Here is a 15,198-nt window from a genome sequence, read left to right as displayed (position 1 = left end):
CCCCGGCGGCCAGAGGCAGCGCCGGGGGGAGGGCGGCGAGCCCGGCCAGGGCTTCGCTCTCGGGCCGGAGCGCCGCGCCGCCCCCCTCCAGGTGCCGCCCCAAGCACCAGCTTGGTGGGCTGGTGCCTAGAGCCGGCCCTGGGTAAGTCTATACTTACCCGCTGGTTCGGCGGCAAGCAATCGATCTTCTGGGATCGATTTAGCGCGTCTTGTCTAGATGCGATAAATCGATCCCGGAAGTGCTCGCCGTCGACGCCGGTAATCCTGCTCCGCGAGAGGAGTAGGCGGAGTTGACGGGGGAGCCTGCCTGCCGCGTGTGGACCCGCGGTAAGTACCTTTAAGTTCGAACTAAGATACTTCGACTTCAGCTACGTTATTCACGTAGCTGAAGTTGCATATCTTAGTTCGAACTGGGGGCTTAGTGTGGACCAGCCCTAAGAATGAAGCTCTGGGATGAAGATTGTAGTCAACAACTTCATTTCCCTAGCAGAATGGAATTGGATACAGTAAGGGTAAAGCTTATCTGTGCAGTAGACAGAGCTTTCTTGGGGGGCTGATCTGATACTGTGGAAATTAGTTCCTCCTGGACCATCACAAACCTCATCACTGTCTGCTTTAAATGCAAAGCACATTTCTTTTACCTTGCCTTCTTTAACATAAATTACAGCAACATGTGTAGGTGTATATGCTCCCTGGTGTGTTTATTCCTTGGTTCAGATATTTTAGGAAGTCTTTAAGAAAGCAAATTGTCAAGTTTTCTATTCTTAGTTATTTGGACCCTAAGTAGTTGTTATTAATGGACTACTAGTGTGGATAACTGGGTTTTTTTTGGTCTAATTTTTAATCACAATATGCCATACAGCACATAGTGGCAAAACTTTGGAAATCTGGTGTAAATATTACCATCTGACATAAACTGCTCAGAAAAATGACTATTCTAGAGCTAGTGATGGCAACTTTTCATTATAAGAACACCAGATTTGAAAGGCTTTTGGTTCCTTCATATAATTTTTATTACAGGGATGGATTTTTTAAAGTAAGATTGAATTGCATTATGTAAGCAGAGAGCTTTTGAACGGGCTACTATTAGGTCTGAAATTTTCACTTTTCTTTTTTAAGAAAGATGATGGAATTCTTCTCTTTTACTCAATACCTACAGTAAAGTCATGTAGATTTTAACTTCCTCTTTATGAATTTCTAACTTGTATTGAAAGGACAGTGGTGTTTGCCTCTGCTTAACACTGCTATTTTTATAGCAGTGTATCTTTGAATAATTCCACAAATGCCTTATTTATTAAATACTTGTTTTCTTTTCAATGTTCATGATTCAGATATGTGGTAAAATGAATTACTGTAGTATGCACTAGAGTTTTTAACAGTAATTTATCTATTTAATCTTAATAACTAAGCACTAGATTGTGACATTACATTCTGTCCAGTGTATATGGCAGTATGTTTTTGTGCTTTCTCTGAGGCAGCTGTGGAGGAAGATTATGACACAGGGAGTCATTTTCCCCCCAGGTCTTTCCATTGCTTCAGGAAGGGAGTAAACTGAGTCAGGTATAGACCCAGCTCAGTGGTGGCAGCTGCTGGCATAGCTATTTTGCTGGGTGCATGGGGGTGGCAGAACCAATGCTCTGCCTACTTTCATTCTCTCCCAACATGAATGAGGAGGCAGGGGGAAAAAGTAATGGCTCTGTGGAGATTGCTTCCCCAATTGCACTGCTATGCATGATGCCAGGCTATGATTTGGCCCTAAACAAGAGTCACTTTTGCAGCTCTTACTTATGTGGGTTTTCTAGTGATTTCAGTGGGGTTACTTGCGTGAATACAATTATTGTTAGGAAGGTTTGCAGAATCTAGGCTCTAGTTGGCTGTTAAATCATTGCTACTTTACAGACATACAAATGTTTTAAAGGAAGTGTAAAGTTCTTTTATTTCTGGGGAGAATGTTTTTTTGGGGGGGGGAACTGGCATACAATCAAAAGTACACAGTGGTCCTTTAAAACATTTCAAAAATAGTTTTTAAATATGGAATCAACAAAATAATAGCAAGAGGATAAAACAGCAATCAAAGCCTAAAACAACAGAAATTAAAGCAAATTAGCAACCAGGATGAACAACAGAGGTATATCAAAAGCATACTTTATACATTATTTTATGCCCAGTAGATTTTTCTGAGTATGACAATCTCAATTAGATAAGTAGTACAAATGACAACCAGCTGAAGTGGAATGGAGGGAATCATAGTAAGCATGTATTAGTACATTACATAGTAGTAGTAGTTTATTAATATTAAACATGTGGCATCAGGTCCTCAACTAAGTCAAAGCCCGTTTGTGGTAGGCATTGTACAAACACGTAGTGTATGACCGTCAAAGCATGTTCTTCTTTCTTGTGGAGAAACATAACTAGAATCTGTATGTGAGAAACTTGGTTCTTCTTTGCCAGCAAATATCTGTGCTGAATCAGGTATTCTGCCATGAAACTGAGATCCACGATCTTCTGGACACATATACAGTGTAAACATTACCAGACTACCACATCTCAGTAGAGTGCTGATTTGTCCTGTCTTATTTTCACACATACTGTCACTTTTTTCCAGTCCAAGCCCTTGAAACTATACACAAAATGCCCGTGAAACTGCGGGAGACTTTGTGAAGTTATCGTGTCAAAGAGTTTGCTACCTCTGATGAAAGAAGGTAGTAGCTGTAAATTGTAAGTGTATAATCAAACATAGGCTGTGATGATGGATTTGTAATCCTAAGGGCTGCTCTGAATTGCACTACCTATGGTGGTCTGATAGAGACCTGCGCATCAGCTGGGGAGTAGGCAAAGTGCCATGTACTCCATCTTGCCACTGATGTGCTGCCTCCTACATGGAGGTGGGGACAGCAGGTGATTTAAAGTCAGGTACACCATCTCTATACCACTCAAAGATTTCCCCCCCCCCCCTCAGGAGAATCTTCACTGGTATCTTTAGGGCAGCTTTCCAGCTGCTTTGAGCGGCTGAGGATCTGGCCATATATTGAAAAACAAGGACTTAGCGCAAAAAGTCTCAAGTCTTTGTAAGAACTTAATTTAAAAAGGTAAAAGAGTAGAGGATTTTCTACAGTCTTTTTGGAAGTAGATACAAGGATTAATAACCATGAATTAATATTCTGTTAATAAAATGTGCACAGCAGCATACCCATTTGAATGGACACTTTACAGAGATTTTTAAACAATACTTTCCTTCCCCTGAGGAATGTATAACCTAAATAAGATTCCAAACCAGCAAGTCTTACATGTGTACTTAACTTTACACACACAAGTAGATCCCTTGAAGTCTGTGGGACTACTCTCTTATGGAAAGTTAAGCACGTATGTAAGTCTTTACAGGAGAAAAACTAAAATTATTCAAATGGAAAGTAACAGACAAAAGAAAGTGGTAGGGAAAGAAGGTATGAGTGTTAAAGCAAATAAAGATAATATGAGTAATTATAATATCATATAAGGATAATAAATCTCTACACTAGGGCTGTCAATTAATCGCAGTTAACTCATGAGATTAACTCAAAAATTAATCGCGATTAATCCCAGTTTTAATCGCACTGTTAAACAATAGAATACCAATTGAAATTTATTAAATATTTTTGGATGTTTTTCTACATTTTCAAATATATTGATTTAAATTACAACACAGAATACAAAGTGAGCAGTGCTCACTTTATATTATCATTTTTACAGTGCAAATATTTGTAATAAACAAAAGAAATATTTTTCAATTAATCTCATACAAGTACCGTAGTACAATCTCTTTACTGTGAAAGTGCAGCTTACAAATGTAGATTTTGTTGTTGTTACATAACTGCACTCTAAAACAAAACAATGTAAAACTTTAGCGCCTACAAGTCCACTCAGTCCTACTTCTTATTCAGCCAACCGCTAAGACAAACAAGTTTGTTTACATTTATGGATGAGAATGCTGCCACTTCTTATTTGCAATGTCACCTGAAAGTGAGAACAAGCATTCACATGGCACTTTTGTAGCCAGCATTGCAAGGTATTTACATGCCAGATATGCTAAACTTTCGTATGCCCCTTCATGTTTCAGCGACCATTCCAGAGGACATGCTTCCATGCTGATGACACACATTAAAAAGTAATGCATTAATTAAATTTGTGACTGAACTCCTTGGGGCAGAATTGTATGTCTCCTGTTCTATTTTACTTGAATTCTACTATGTATTTCATAGCAGTCTCAGATGATGACCCAGCACATGTTGTTCGTTTTAAGACCACTTTCAGTGCAGATTTCACAAAACGCAAAGAGGGTACCAATGTGAGATTTCTAAAGATAGCTACACACTCAACCCAAGGTTTAAGAATCTGACGTGCCTTCCAAAATCTGAGAGGGACTAGGTGTGGAGCATGCTTTCAGAAGTCCTAAAAGGAGCAACACTCCGATGCGGAAACTACAGAACCCGAACCACCAAAAAAGAAAAATCAACCTTCTGCTGGTGGCATCTAACTCAAATGATGAAAGTGAACATGCATTGGTCTGCACTGCCTTGGATCGTTATTGAGCAGAACCTGTCATCAGCATAGATGCATGTCCTCTGGAATGGTGGCTGAAGCATGAAGGGACATATGAATCTTTAGCGCATCTGGCACATAAATATCTTGTGACACTGGCTACAACAATGCCATGAAAACGCCTGTTCTTACTTCCGGGTGACATTGTAAACAAGAAGCAGGCAGCATTATCTCCTGCAAATGTAAACAAACTTGTTTATCTGAGTGACTGGCTGAACAAGTAGTAGTACTGAGTGGACTTGTAGGCTATAAAGTTTTACATTGGTTTATTTTTGAATGCAGTTTTTCTTTGTACATAATTCTAAATTTGTAAGTTCAACTTTTATGATAAAGGATTGCACTACAGTACTTGTATGAGGTGAACTGAAAAATATTTTGTTTTTACAGCAAATATTTGCAATCAAAAATAAAGTGAGCACTGTACACTTTGTTGTAATTGAAATCAATATATTTTAAAATGTAGAAAACATCAAAAATATTTAAATGGTATTCTATTATTTTACAATGCGATTAATTTTTTAAATCGCTTGACAACCCTTCTCTACATAATAAAGTGGGTGAATTGGATAATATTAAATTTATTAAACTTCTGCATGTAGTGATCCTGCCAGGTAGTGCCTAAAATGGACATTTGGAACCGTTTTGGTCCTGACAAGATGATACTAGCCAACTGGTTTTTATTTTGTGAAAAGACTTCCAAGGGGAGAACCCCAAACCTATAAATATTAGTATTGCAAGACTTGTGCTAGTGGTTTGTGACTACCCGGGAGGAAGGAGCAATATCTTCCAGTGACAAGTATGGTAGCTGGAAGATTCACCTTTGTCCAGCTTGTCCTTGTCCATCCCTCCACACCATTCTGTTTTGTTGCGAGCATGTTTTTTCCATTTCTGGCCAGAGTTCTGGGATCAGCCCAGCGCGTTTTCGGTCTGCCCAGTGATCGCTTGTGGTCTCTGGGGATCCAGTCACTGATGTGGGTTGTTCACCTATTCTCGTGCCTGTGGACTACATGACCCGCAAATCTTTGCTTTGCATCATACATCACCTGCAGTACATCGGTGGCACATTAAAGTATTAAAATATTATTATTCCATCATCTGGGGTCACATCTGTCATGGTGCCTGGTGTATCTCACAGCTAAGAGTGCCAAACTCATGTGAGACTCTCAGAAACCAGGCAGACACCTAGACTGGTGGTATATTCTATCATTAGATTTTGCCAAGCCAGTAACAAAAGTGTTCTCCTGGATCACTATATTAGTTTTACCATGGAGTCACAGACAATCCCCTTATGCTCTCTAGCTTCTCTTTACCTCCCAGACAAACTGCACTTTATGATGAAAGGTTATTAAAACCAAAATTCACCACATATTAGGTTTTTCCAATCCCAAGGGATCAGTCATACCCCAGGTCACTAGGTGCTCAGGATCTTCCCCAAAACAATGCTATAGCCAATTCCTTTAGTAACAAATCCTTAATTTTAGTTTAGCTAAGAAACAGAAATGAGTTATTAAAAGGTTAAAGCAGATAAAATACATTACAGTTGGGTCAGAGTTTGTAGTCCAAATGATAACCGAGGTGTAGTAGTCTGACAGTCTCTTCAGGTATGTCTACACTACCCACCGGATCGGCAGGCAGCGATCGATCCAGCGGGGGTCGATTTATCGCGTCTAGTCTAGACCCGATAAATCGACCCGAGCACTCTCCCATCGACTCCAGTACTCCACCGCCGCGAGAGGCGCAGGCAGAGTCGACGGGGGAGCGGCAGCAGTTAACTCACCGCAGTGAAGACTCCGTGGTGAGTAGGTCTAAGTACATCGACTTCAGCTACATTATTCACGTAGCTGAAGTTGCGTAACTTAGATCAATTCCCCCCCCCCCAAGTGTAAACCAAGCCAAGTCTCTTCATAAATTCCTCAGGGCTTCTCAAAACTGGTGTTTGGGGACCTCTGTTTATCTGGAACGCTCTCTGACAGAATTCAGATGAATCAGAGATAAAGAATCACTCCCAGGATCCAGTATTTTCTAGACCTTGCTCACAGGAAGACAAGCTGACAGGCACCTTCATCCCAGTATGAGGTCTGATGGGTAGCCAGTGCAGACCGTCTGTGGGTTTCCATTGTTGCTTTGAAGTTAGCATTTTGAATATTTGACCTTGGGTCACCACATCAAAGATCACTTGCTTTGAAATCAACATTCTACTTCCCATACATACACAAGTAAATCAGTTACCATGATATGCATAATACCATTGCCAGCTATTCATTACAATAGAAATAGATAATTGAAAGCAATACAGATACCATTCATTTGGTTTTCAGGAAGTCCACACATCAAGCAAATCGTTATCCTGCTAACACAAGTCTTTGATCTAGGGTTAATTAAGCATAGGATACACATATACAATACAAATTAACAAGTTACAGATACGTGAAGACAATAGCACTAACGGTACTTTGAACTATTCCAACAGACAAGTAAATTGGCTTGACACCACTACAATGCCTCTTGGTATTCTTTTGATTCCTATCACCACGAGTGAATTGGTACATTTAACACTTCTTTGAGGTTGTGACCTGAACTAGCCAGATACTAGCCTTACAGAGCTGGTAACTTGTTTATAGAGCATCACAATATCATGCAAACATCCACCATCTTTGTTTGTCTGGGGGTGGCATTACAGTCCACCACCTGCTTATCATCTTTGATGCAATCCATCCATCACTTCCTTGGCTTTCCTCAGTGTCTCTTTCCTACCACCGTCTCCTGCCTTGTTATCTTCACCAGATCCTCTTCATTTATCCTCTGTCTGTGCCCAAACCAGCAAAGTCACAATTCCTGTATTTTGTCAACCACGTTATGAACTTCCATGCTCTTGCTTTCCTTTTGGAATGCTTCATCAAACTCTTTTTATTATGCAAAGACATCTCATTTTGAACACCTATAGGTGCTGAATATGCCATCTCTCTACTACCCATGCTTCTGCACCATACAGCATTGTGGGGGCGGGGGCACTCCTGTTCTATATAATTGGGCTTTCAGTCTCACTGGCATATGCTTGTCATACACCACCCCTCAGATGTTAATCCACACTCTTTCAGCACTCACCAGTGTGGATTGTATTTCACATTCAAACTCACCATGTTTTGTATTAAAATGCCAGGATTATTCTGCAGGTTTAATTGGAAAGATATCAAAGATTTGAAGAGGTGAAAAAGCAGCTCCACCCTAGCAACTAAACCCTGGGATCACCAGACAGCCACTTGGCTGAACTATGGACTGGAAATCTCCTTGATGTTGAGCGGAAAATATTCCTCTTTCCAGGGCTGCAACAAGTTTTGCTAGTTTGCAGGGAGTAATTTAGCTATTTGTCTCACTGTAAATAGAATACCCTTGGCCTGACATTGATACACAGCCATCTTTGAGGCATGTGATATCTGTTAAACAGCACATTGCAACACTGTACAGCCGCTTAGGATAGGGTGTGAAAAATATCTTACCAACTAAGGCCTTGTCTGTATTCAAAGTTACACTTTAAAGTTGAACTTTAAATTGGTTTAAAATCTGATTAACTTAAACTGGTAGAAAACTATGTGGATACTCTTAATTCAATTTAAACCTAGTGTGACGGGTTCTCCCCAAGGTGCCACTGAGGCACCTTCCCCCACCAACCTGGGCTCCCTTTACACTGTACTGCTGTGACCAGCCTACACTTTCACCAGCACATATACAGGTAGGGACACACCTATCTGTAGTTACATGCAGACACTGTGATCAGTGCTGCATGGGAGGGCTCCAGCTAGGGAGTGTAAATTCAAAATTATACCATCTTACACTGCACAGAGAACTGTACAGCATAAACTCATGAAATTTGCCCCCTCCCTCAATGTGGAGAGGAATATACAATAGCTTTCTGCCACGAGTTATGACTCCCACACACTGGTTTTAAACAAAGCAAAAACAAGTTTATTAACTACAAAAGATGGATTTTAAGTGATTATAAGGGATAGCAAACAGATCAAAGCAGATTACCTAGCAAATAAACAAAAATGCAATCTAAGCTTAATATGATATGAATACCAGATCAGCACCCTAAGTAATGATACAAGCAGGCTGCAAATTCTTAAGGGGCAAGATGCACTTGCTTACAGCTTGGAATCGCAAGGTGTTCCATTCACAGGCTAAAAATCCCTGTAGCCTGGGTCCAGCACTTCCCCCAGTTCAGTCTTTGTTCCTCAGGTGTTTTCAGGAGTCTTTTTGGGTGGGGAGTCAGTGAAGAACCCTGATGATGTCACTCCCCTGCCTTATATAGCTTTTGCATATGGCAGGAACCCTTTGTTTCAAAGCTTGGTTCCCACGCCAGTCAGTGGAAAAACAATGATATCCCAAGATGGAGTCCAGCACCAGGTGACCTGGTCACATGCCCCTGTAGTGTCACAGTAGCCATTATTTGGAGGCTGTCTGCAGCATCCTCAGGAAGGCCTCCAGGTGGGAGATAAGCTTCTTCTCCTATTGTTTTCTCCAATGGCCCTTCCCCACCCAGCTTTTCAGAATTAAAGCATCTTATCTAGTGGGTGTTCCTCAGGTGTAAACACAATTGTAATACAATTGTCTGTATTTCATAACAACTAAATTTATAATGATTGCTATTAACTTCCTCCTTTTCCCATTTGCTTTACATATTTGCTTTCACTTCCCTTCTTAACCAGGACTGATTTTTAACTGACAAAGGTATCTTTTGTGATTGTGGAATTGTGATTTGGGGAAGTGGGGTCACCTAGTAAGCTTTTCTTAAACTCCTAATTATTGTTCACATTGGGAGGAAAATTTTAAATAAAAATCTATTTTGTTTATACCTGTTTTCAGCTTTGGGAAACTGACCCTATTAAAGAAAGTACCAAGTATACATATTGCTTGTTGGGACCTTATTCTGTTTACATATAACAAATATAATTAGGTTGTTATCACTTGCACCTAGACAACCATTAACTTTTAATTCAGTAATCAATTCATCTTGATCTATCAGAATGAGGTCTACTATAGAATTTCCCTGGGTAAAGTGTAATATTGCTTGTGTTAGAAAATCTCTAATTTTAAAAATTTCCAAGCAAGTTTTTCTAGTGACAGCATGAAATCTCCTGCATTTGTTCCCATGATAACCCAGTTTTAGTTTCTAGTCACTATAGATATATGTTTAAAAAGCTGTTCATCCTATTCTCTAGTCTGAGTTGGGAGGTCTATGACAGACTCTCACTGGTACTCCATGTTGTGATTTGTTAGTTGGAACAGGGCTGAACTGTCAAGTACTCTAAAGTAAGGAATGGTATTTTTGATTTAGAACGCCACTCCCTTTCTTCCCATTCTATCCTTCCTAAACAGGGTAATGTAGCCAGTGATTTTAACATTCCAATTATGTGAATCCTCCCACCATATTTCACTAATACTTACATTGGTCAATTTCTTTTAATAAATTAGCACTTCTAATTTCTTTTGTTTATTGCCCAAGCTTCAAGCATTTGTACACAGGCATTAGAAAGGACTAGATCCACCAAGATACTTGTAGGTTCTTAAACCCTGTTTTAGGTGCCACAAGTACTCCTGTTCTTTTTACAAAATCCCTGTTCATCTGCTGCCTAATCCTGTAGGTGCCTAAACTCACTCAGTGCCTACTTTTTCAAGGTAAAAGCTCCCTTTGTGCCTCACTTTCAGCCTCTGGGCTTGCATACTGCTGCCTCACTTTGGGTATTCAGATGCTTATCTTCCACCTGAGCCCAGCCCAATTTATAAACCAGGGAAGATAGGCAGAAGAGCGTGTATCCCACATGTGGGACCTGATCTATTAGGCATGCTCTGAATACGCCTAACTGGTTCAGACACCATTCAAAAATGTATCCAAAAGAGGAAATGGGGCTGTCAACCTCATAACTTTTAGCCCAGCTGGGGTGTGGGAGATCCAAGTTCAATGTACCCCTCTGCCTGATGAGAAGGGACACACCCTAGTCAAATCCTACCTTTCAGGAGGATGCCCTAAACCACTGAGCTATGGGATATTCTGATGTGGTGTTCTATCAGTCTCTCCATTTAAAGCTGTTCCACTTTTGCTAAATAAAGAGTCATTGGAGCAGGGGGGCTGGACCCTAAGTCTCCTGCTTCCCATGGATGCCCTGACCACAAGACTATAAAATCATTCTCACTCACTCTGACCCAATTACTATTTAATTTTTGAATCCAAAAGTGGAACAGCTTCCACAGGAGAGGTGGAGGGCTCCTCAACACACACATACATGCATCCCTATAGCCCATAGGGGCCGACTTTGTGGGTGCTGTGGGGCTTGAGCACCCACGTGGAAAAATTAGCAGGTGCTCCGCACCCACTAGCAGCCAAGCTCCCTCTGCCCCCGCCTCGCTCCTCCCAGTGCTTCCCACCTGCCGCTTAACAGCTGTTTGGCGGTGCTTAGGACTTTCCAGGAGGGAGGGGGAGGAGTGGGGACGTGGCATGCTCGGGGGAGGAGGAGGTAAAGAGGCAGGGCAGGTGCAGGGACTTGGCGAAAGGGGGTGGAATTGGGGTGGGGCACGGCCAGGGATGCAGCGGGGGGTGTTGAGCATTCGTGAGGACAGTCACCTAACAGGTGGGAGACACCTCTTCAAATCCTGTCTAGTGTCTCCCCAGCAAGCAGAGAGTGGGAATCAAATCTGGGACTCTCACATAAAAGTTCTTACCTATGGACTGAAAGCTATAAGGGTGGAACCTGCATCACTTCCTTCTCTGGTGTTTCCTGCACAAAGCAGGTTAGATTCCTAAACTGTCTGACTCCAGCAGAGGGGTTCCTAGCTGTGGATTGCAAGAAGAGATAGGTGCTTCCCTGCCTTCCAAACTTAGATGTTTAATTCTGTGAGGAGGCAGCATTTTGGACACGCCCCTTGCACCAAATGCACACATGCACAACCTGCCCATGGGACAGGTAATCATAGATGCTGCATTGAGTGCAATAAACTGGATAGTCCCCACTCCGTTGCTGGACTTCTGCCTGTATTCTCTTTTTACTCCTGTAGCGCGTTCCTTTGTTGATGTTTGTTTTTATTGGAGTGTTTTTGGCCTTAAGTTTAAAGAACATTAAGTGCATCTAGCCCACCCTCAGTAGCCTGCCCCTTGGTTAAGGGTTAATAGTTAAAGGGCTTAGGGATGAAAGTCTCATTAAGAAGCTTTCAGCCTTGCCTGCTAGGCTCAGTGCACCGTCCCCAAACAAACAGAGCACACAGTATATTTCAGTCAGGCAGTAAGCACACCACAAACACACTACAGACAACAAACTTACCCCAAGAGTCACGTAATCACTCCTCCTTCACTTGGAGAACTCCCTTGCAAAACTCCCGTTAGCTTTAGCTGCTCCTGTTCGTTAGCTCCTCTGGTCGTTTAGGAGGGAGCTTTTTAAAGTCCTGGTCTTCCTGAATATCCCCAGCTCCTGGTTAAGGGTTGATGGGTGCTAAAGGGCTTAGGGATCCCATTGCTGTTCTGGTAACTTTCTAGGTATCCAATCCCCAAGTCTCTTTATGGATCTGGGCCAAGATCCTTTACTTTGATAGTACCTGAGGCTGAATTATGTTTGTGTATTTGTACTGTCTTTATCCCTTAACCTTTGCTGCCATCCTGCATATTTCTGCCTCAGTGACACTGAATATTATGAGTAGTGGTATGTTTGTGGTGCCCAAAGGCCCCAATGAAGAACAGGGATCACATGCATTATGTGCTGTACAATCATATGCTCTGTGACCTGAAGAATTTACAGACTTGTTTTCAAATCTCAGATTAATATTTTTGTCTCCCTTGGCTACACCACTGAATTGTTCTTTTCATGTGTGAAGTGTAAATGATCTAACTCTGTCAAATGTTTTTACAGTTTGTGTGAAAGATGCTTTAGTAAGAGTCTCTGATCCTTCAAGCACTTACTCACAGAAGTAACTTTATTCACATGACTAATTCCATTGAGTTCAGTAGGACTAGTCATGTGAGAATAGTCCCTCAGTGGAAATTCAATGGGACAACTCACCTGAAAAAATGACTTTACCTATACCAGTTTGTAGGGTTAGGCACTAAAGTCTCAGTCCTGCAAACATACATATATGTAACTTTACTTAGCTAAACTTTCTATCAGTATGACTCAAGCTTTACAGAGAGGCAAAGTAAAAACATTGGAAAAAATAATGACGTTTAATAAGAATGTATGTGTATAAATATTGATGCTTGATAATGAACGAAAGAGACTGATTTTTCAAATCTGCTATGAAACTTAATTGCTGTTGTCCTGTTTTGAATAACTTTTTAAAATGTCTTCCTACGTTAAATATTTACATTGATCAAAATTAAAAGCACATATTTAAATATCAAAATGATCTATTTTAATTCACAAAATAACATTAAGGAAGCAAGGCACTGCGGTTGGCTGTAGTTAACACGGTGCTGCAGTTGGCATCTAGTGTAAATTTGTGGCTGTTTACTTGTCTCCTCTCCAGCCATGCTAGTAGCATGATTAATACCTCATTACAACAAGACCCCTAATCTGAGCACACAGACTGGAAAGGTGGGAAAGTCTGGCCCTGGACTCTGAGCGGTCTGAGCCCAACTACAGCTAGGATGTGGGGAGCATCTCACTTTGCAGTGGTGGACATAAAATAGCTGATGCTATCAACTGCAGCAAAGGGCAAGTCCAGTCCAGGCTCGGGCATACTTTTCAACCTGCCAGATGCAGGCTCCCCAATGTGACAAAGACCCAAAATGGGGGATGTTCAGCTCCCTACCTGTAGGAAAATTATAGAGGTGCAATTAATTTTTTTGGTGTAGATAATTCTTTCTATCACTACATCTTCATGGCTCCTTATAGTCTGATGTAAATAATTCTTAACCATAAAAGTGAGCAGGACCACCCGGTGTGTAACCGTGGGGTTCATATAATAAGTGAGTGAGGACAGGGAAATTGGGTGGTCAAAGCTGCTGTGCGCCTAGGCGAGGGCCCGTGACGCAAGGCACAGCTAGGAGCAGGGACAGGCTCTGCACCGACGGGAGGGCAGGGGCCGAGAAGGAGGCTTGTGAAACCTACTCTCCGCCCTCCCTGCCACCGATCCCCGTTCACCCCGCGCCACCTCGCACAGGTCACTGCGGACCCGCCCTGTGCGAGGGGAGGCCGTGGCGATGAGCTCAGCGCCGAGCGGGAATTTCCGGCTCGCGCCGGCCCCGCCCCAATGTTGGCCTGGGCTCCCCGGGAGACCGAAGGGCGGGGAGCGGAAGGGGAGCAGCCGGGCAGGTAGCGCCGCGACCAATCCGATGTGGAACCGGGGACCAGGTGTGGGCGGGGCATGATGGGTGGCCCCACCCCGTTCGCCATCGCGGCTGCGCCAATCAGCGACCGAGGCTGCGCCCTGCGCCCTCCCCCCTCGTGTGACTCAGTGTTTGGGGTGGGAGCGCGGCGCGCGCTGGGAGCATGGGCTGAGCGAGGGAGGGGCCACCTGAGAGGGCCGGCGCCAGCTGCGACACTGCCTCGCCGCCTACGGCCGGGCCATGGGGGCGCGGGGGGCCGCGGAGTGAGGGGCCGGGAGCGCGGCGAGGCGGCGGCGGCAGCAGCGGTCATGTCGCAGGCGCTGGTCCCCCCGGAGACTCGGAAGTTCACCCGGGCGCTCAGCAAGCCGGGCACGGCGGCAGAGCTGCGGCAGAGTGTCTCCGAGGCGGTGCGGGGCTCCGTGTTCGTGGTAAGAGCCCGGCCGGGCAGGGACTGCAGATACTATTCCCCCCCCGGCTCCGGTTGGGCGGCTGCGGGTCAGTGCCCGTCTCTTCCCGCACAGGGGGCCGGGGCGCATCCCCGCAGGGATGAGCGGGAGCCGATCGCCTCCCCCGCCACCACGGAGCTCTCTCCGCAGGGCACCGGGGTCTGATGCTACCGCCGAGCTCCCCGCATCAATAGGGCTCCGACGCCCGCGGCGGGAGGGAGCCGCCGGGCTGTCACGGCGCGGGGCTTGCCCCTGGCTCGCGGCGGGGCGCGCGCCTCCTGTTGGGCCACGGCTCTGGCCCGGGCTGAGGTGTCGGTGCGGCCCGGTGGAGAGCCAGCCAGGGACGCTCCCTGTGTGGGTGGGGGCGCGGCGGGGCTCTCCGCCGGCACAGCGCTGGGAGTCGCCGCCGCGCTCCTCGGTGCGGCTGCAAACTTCCATCCAGTCACGGCGCGTTTCCGTAGCGCTGTGCGTTGCGTGGAAGTCTGTGGGTGTGTCTGAAGAATCGGTAAAAAAGGAGGTGCGATGGCACTTTGTGTGCCCTCCTCACCCCGGTAGCGCGTGTGCTGGGTCGTTCCTCTTCATCTCTGTTCTGAAATTTTCCTAACCCGGGAATTAAACCCAGACGTATCAGCGATGGGGTTGTAATCAAACGGGGGCTCGTGGGGATTCAGTAACTACTCTGTAGAATCTGACTAGAAGGAAGCGAAGCTAGGCTGTGTTCTGTCACTTAACCCCCCCCCCCGCCCCAATCCTGGTCTACCCTACAGGTTTATGTCACTAAAATTACATCACTCAGGGGTTTGGAAAATCCATGCCCCTGAGCAACGCACTTACACCAATTTGAGCCTCAGTGTAGATAGTGCT

The 15,198-nt window shown here is 44.2% G+C and overlaps 1 protein-coding gene across 2 annotated transcripts in view; it reads left to right on the top strand.

Moving 5' to 3' along the window:
- The first annotated feature begins 14,174 nt into the window (after positions 1 to 14,174).
- Positions 14,175 to 15,198, top strand: part of DOCK9 (dedicator of cytokinesis 9) — a 306,118-nt gene continuing 305,094 nt past the window's right edge. For both annotated transcript variants that reach the window (XM_024204291.2, XM_024204295.2), the window contains exon 1: positions 14,175 to 14,316. In XM_024204291.2, coding sequence (XP_024060059.1) covers positions 14,197 to 14,316 — 120 coding nt within the window. In that variant the 5' untranslated portion in view covers positions 14,175 to 14,196. The remainder of the gene's footprint in view (positions 14,317 to 15,198) is intronic.

This window comes from Terrapene carolina, unplaced genomic scaffold (genome assembly GCF_002925995.2).
Source record: "Terrapene carolina triunguis isolate 2854851 unplaced genomic scaffold, T_m_triunguis-2.0 Scaffold21, whole genome shotgun sequence".
NCBI classification, from domain to species: Eukaryota; Metazoa; Chordata; order Testudines; family Emydidae; genus Terrapene; species Terrapene triunguis.
This window is presented reverse-complemented; position numbering and strand designations above follow the sequence as displayed.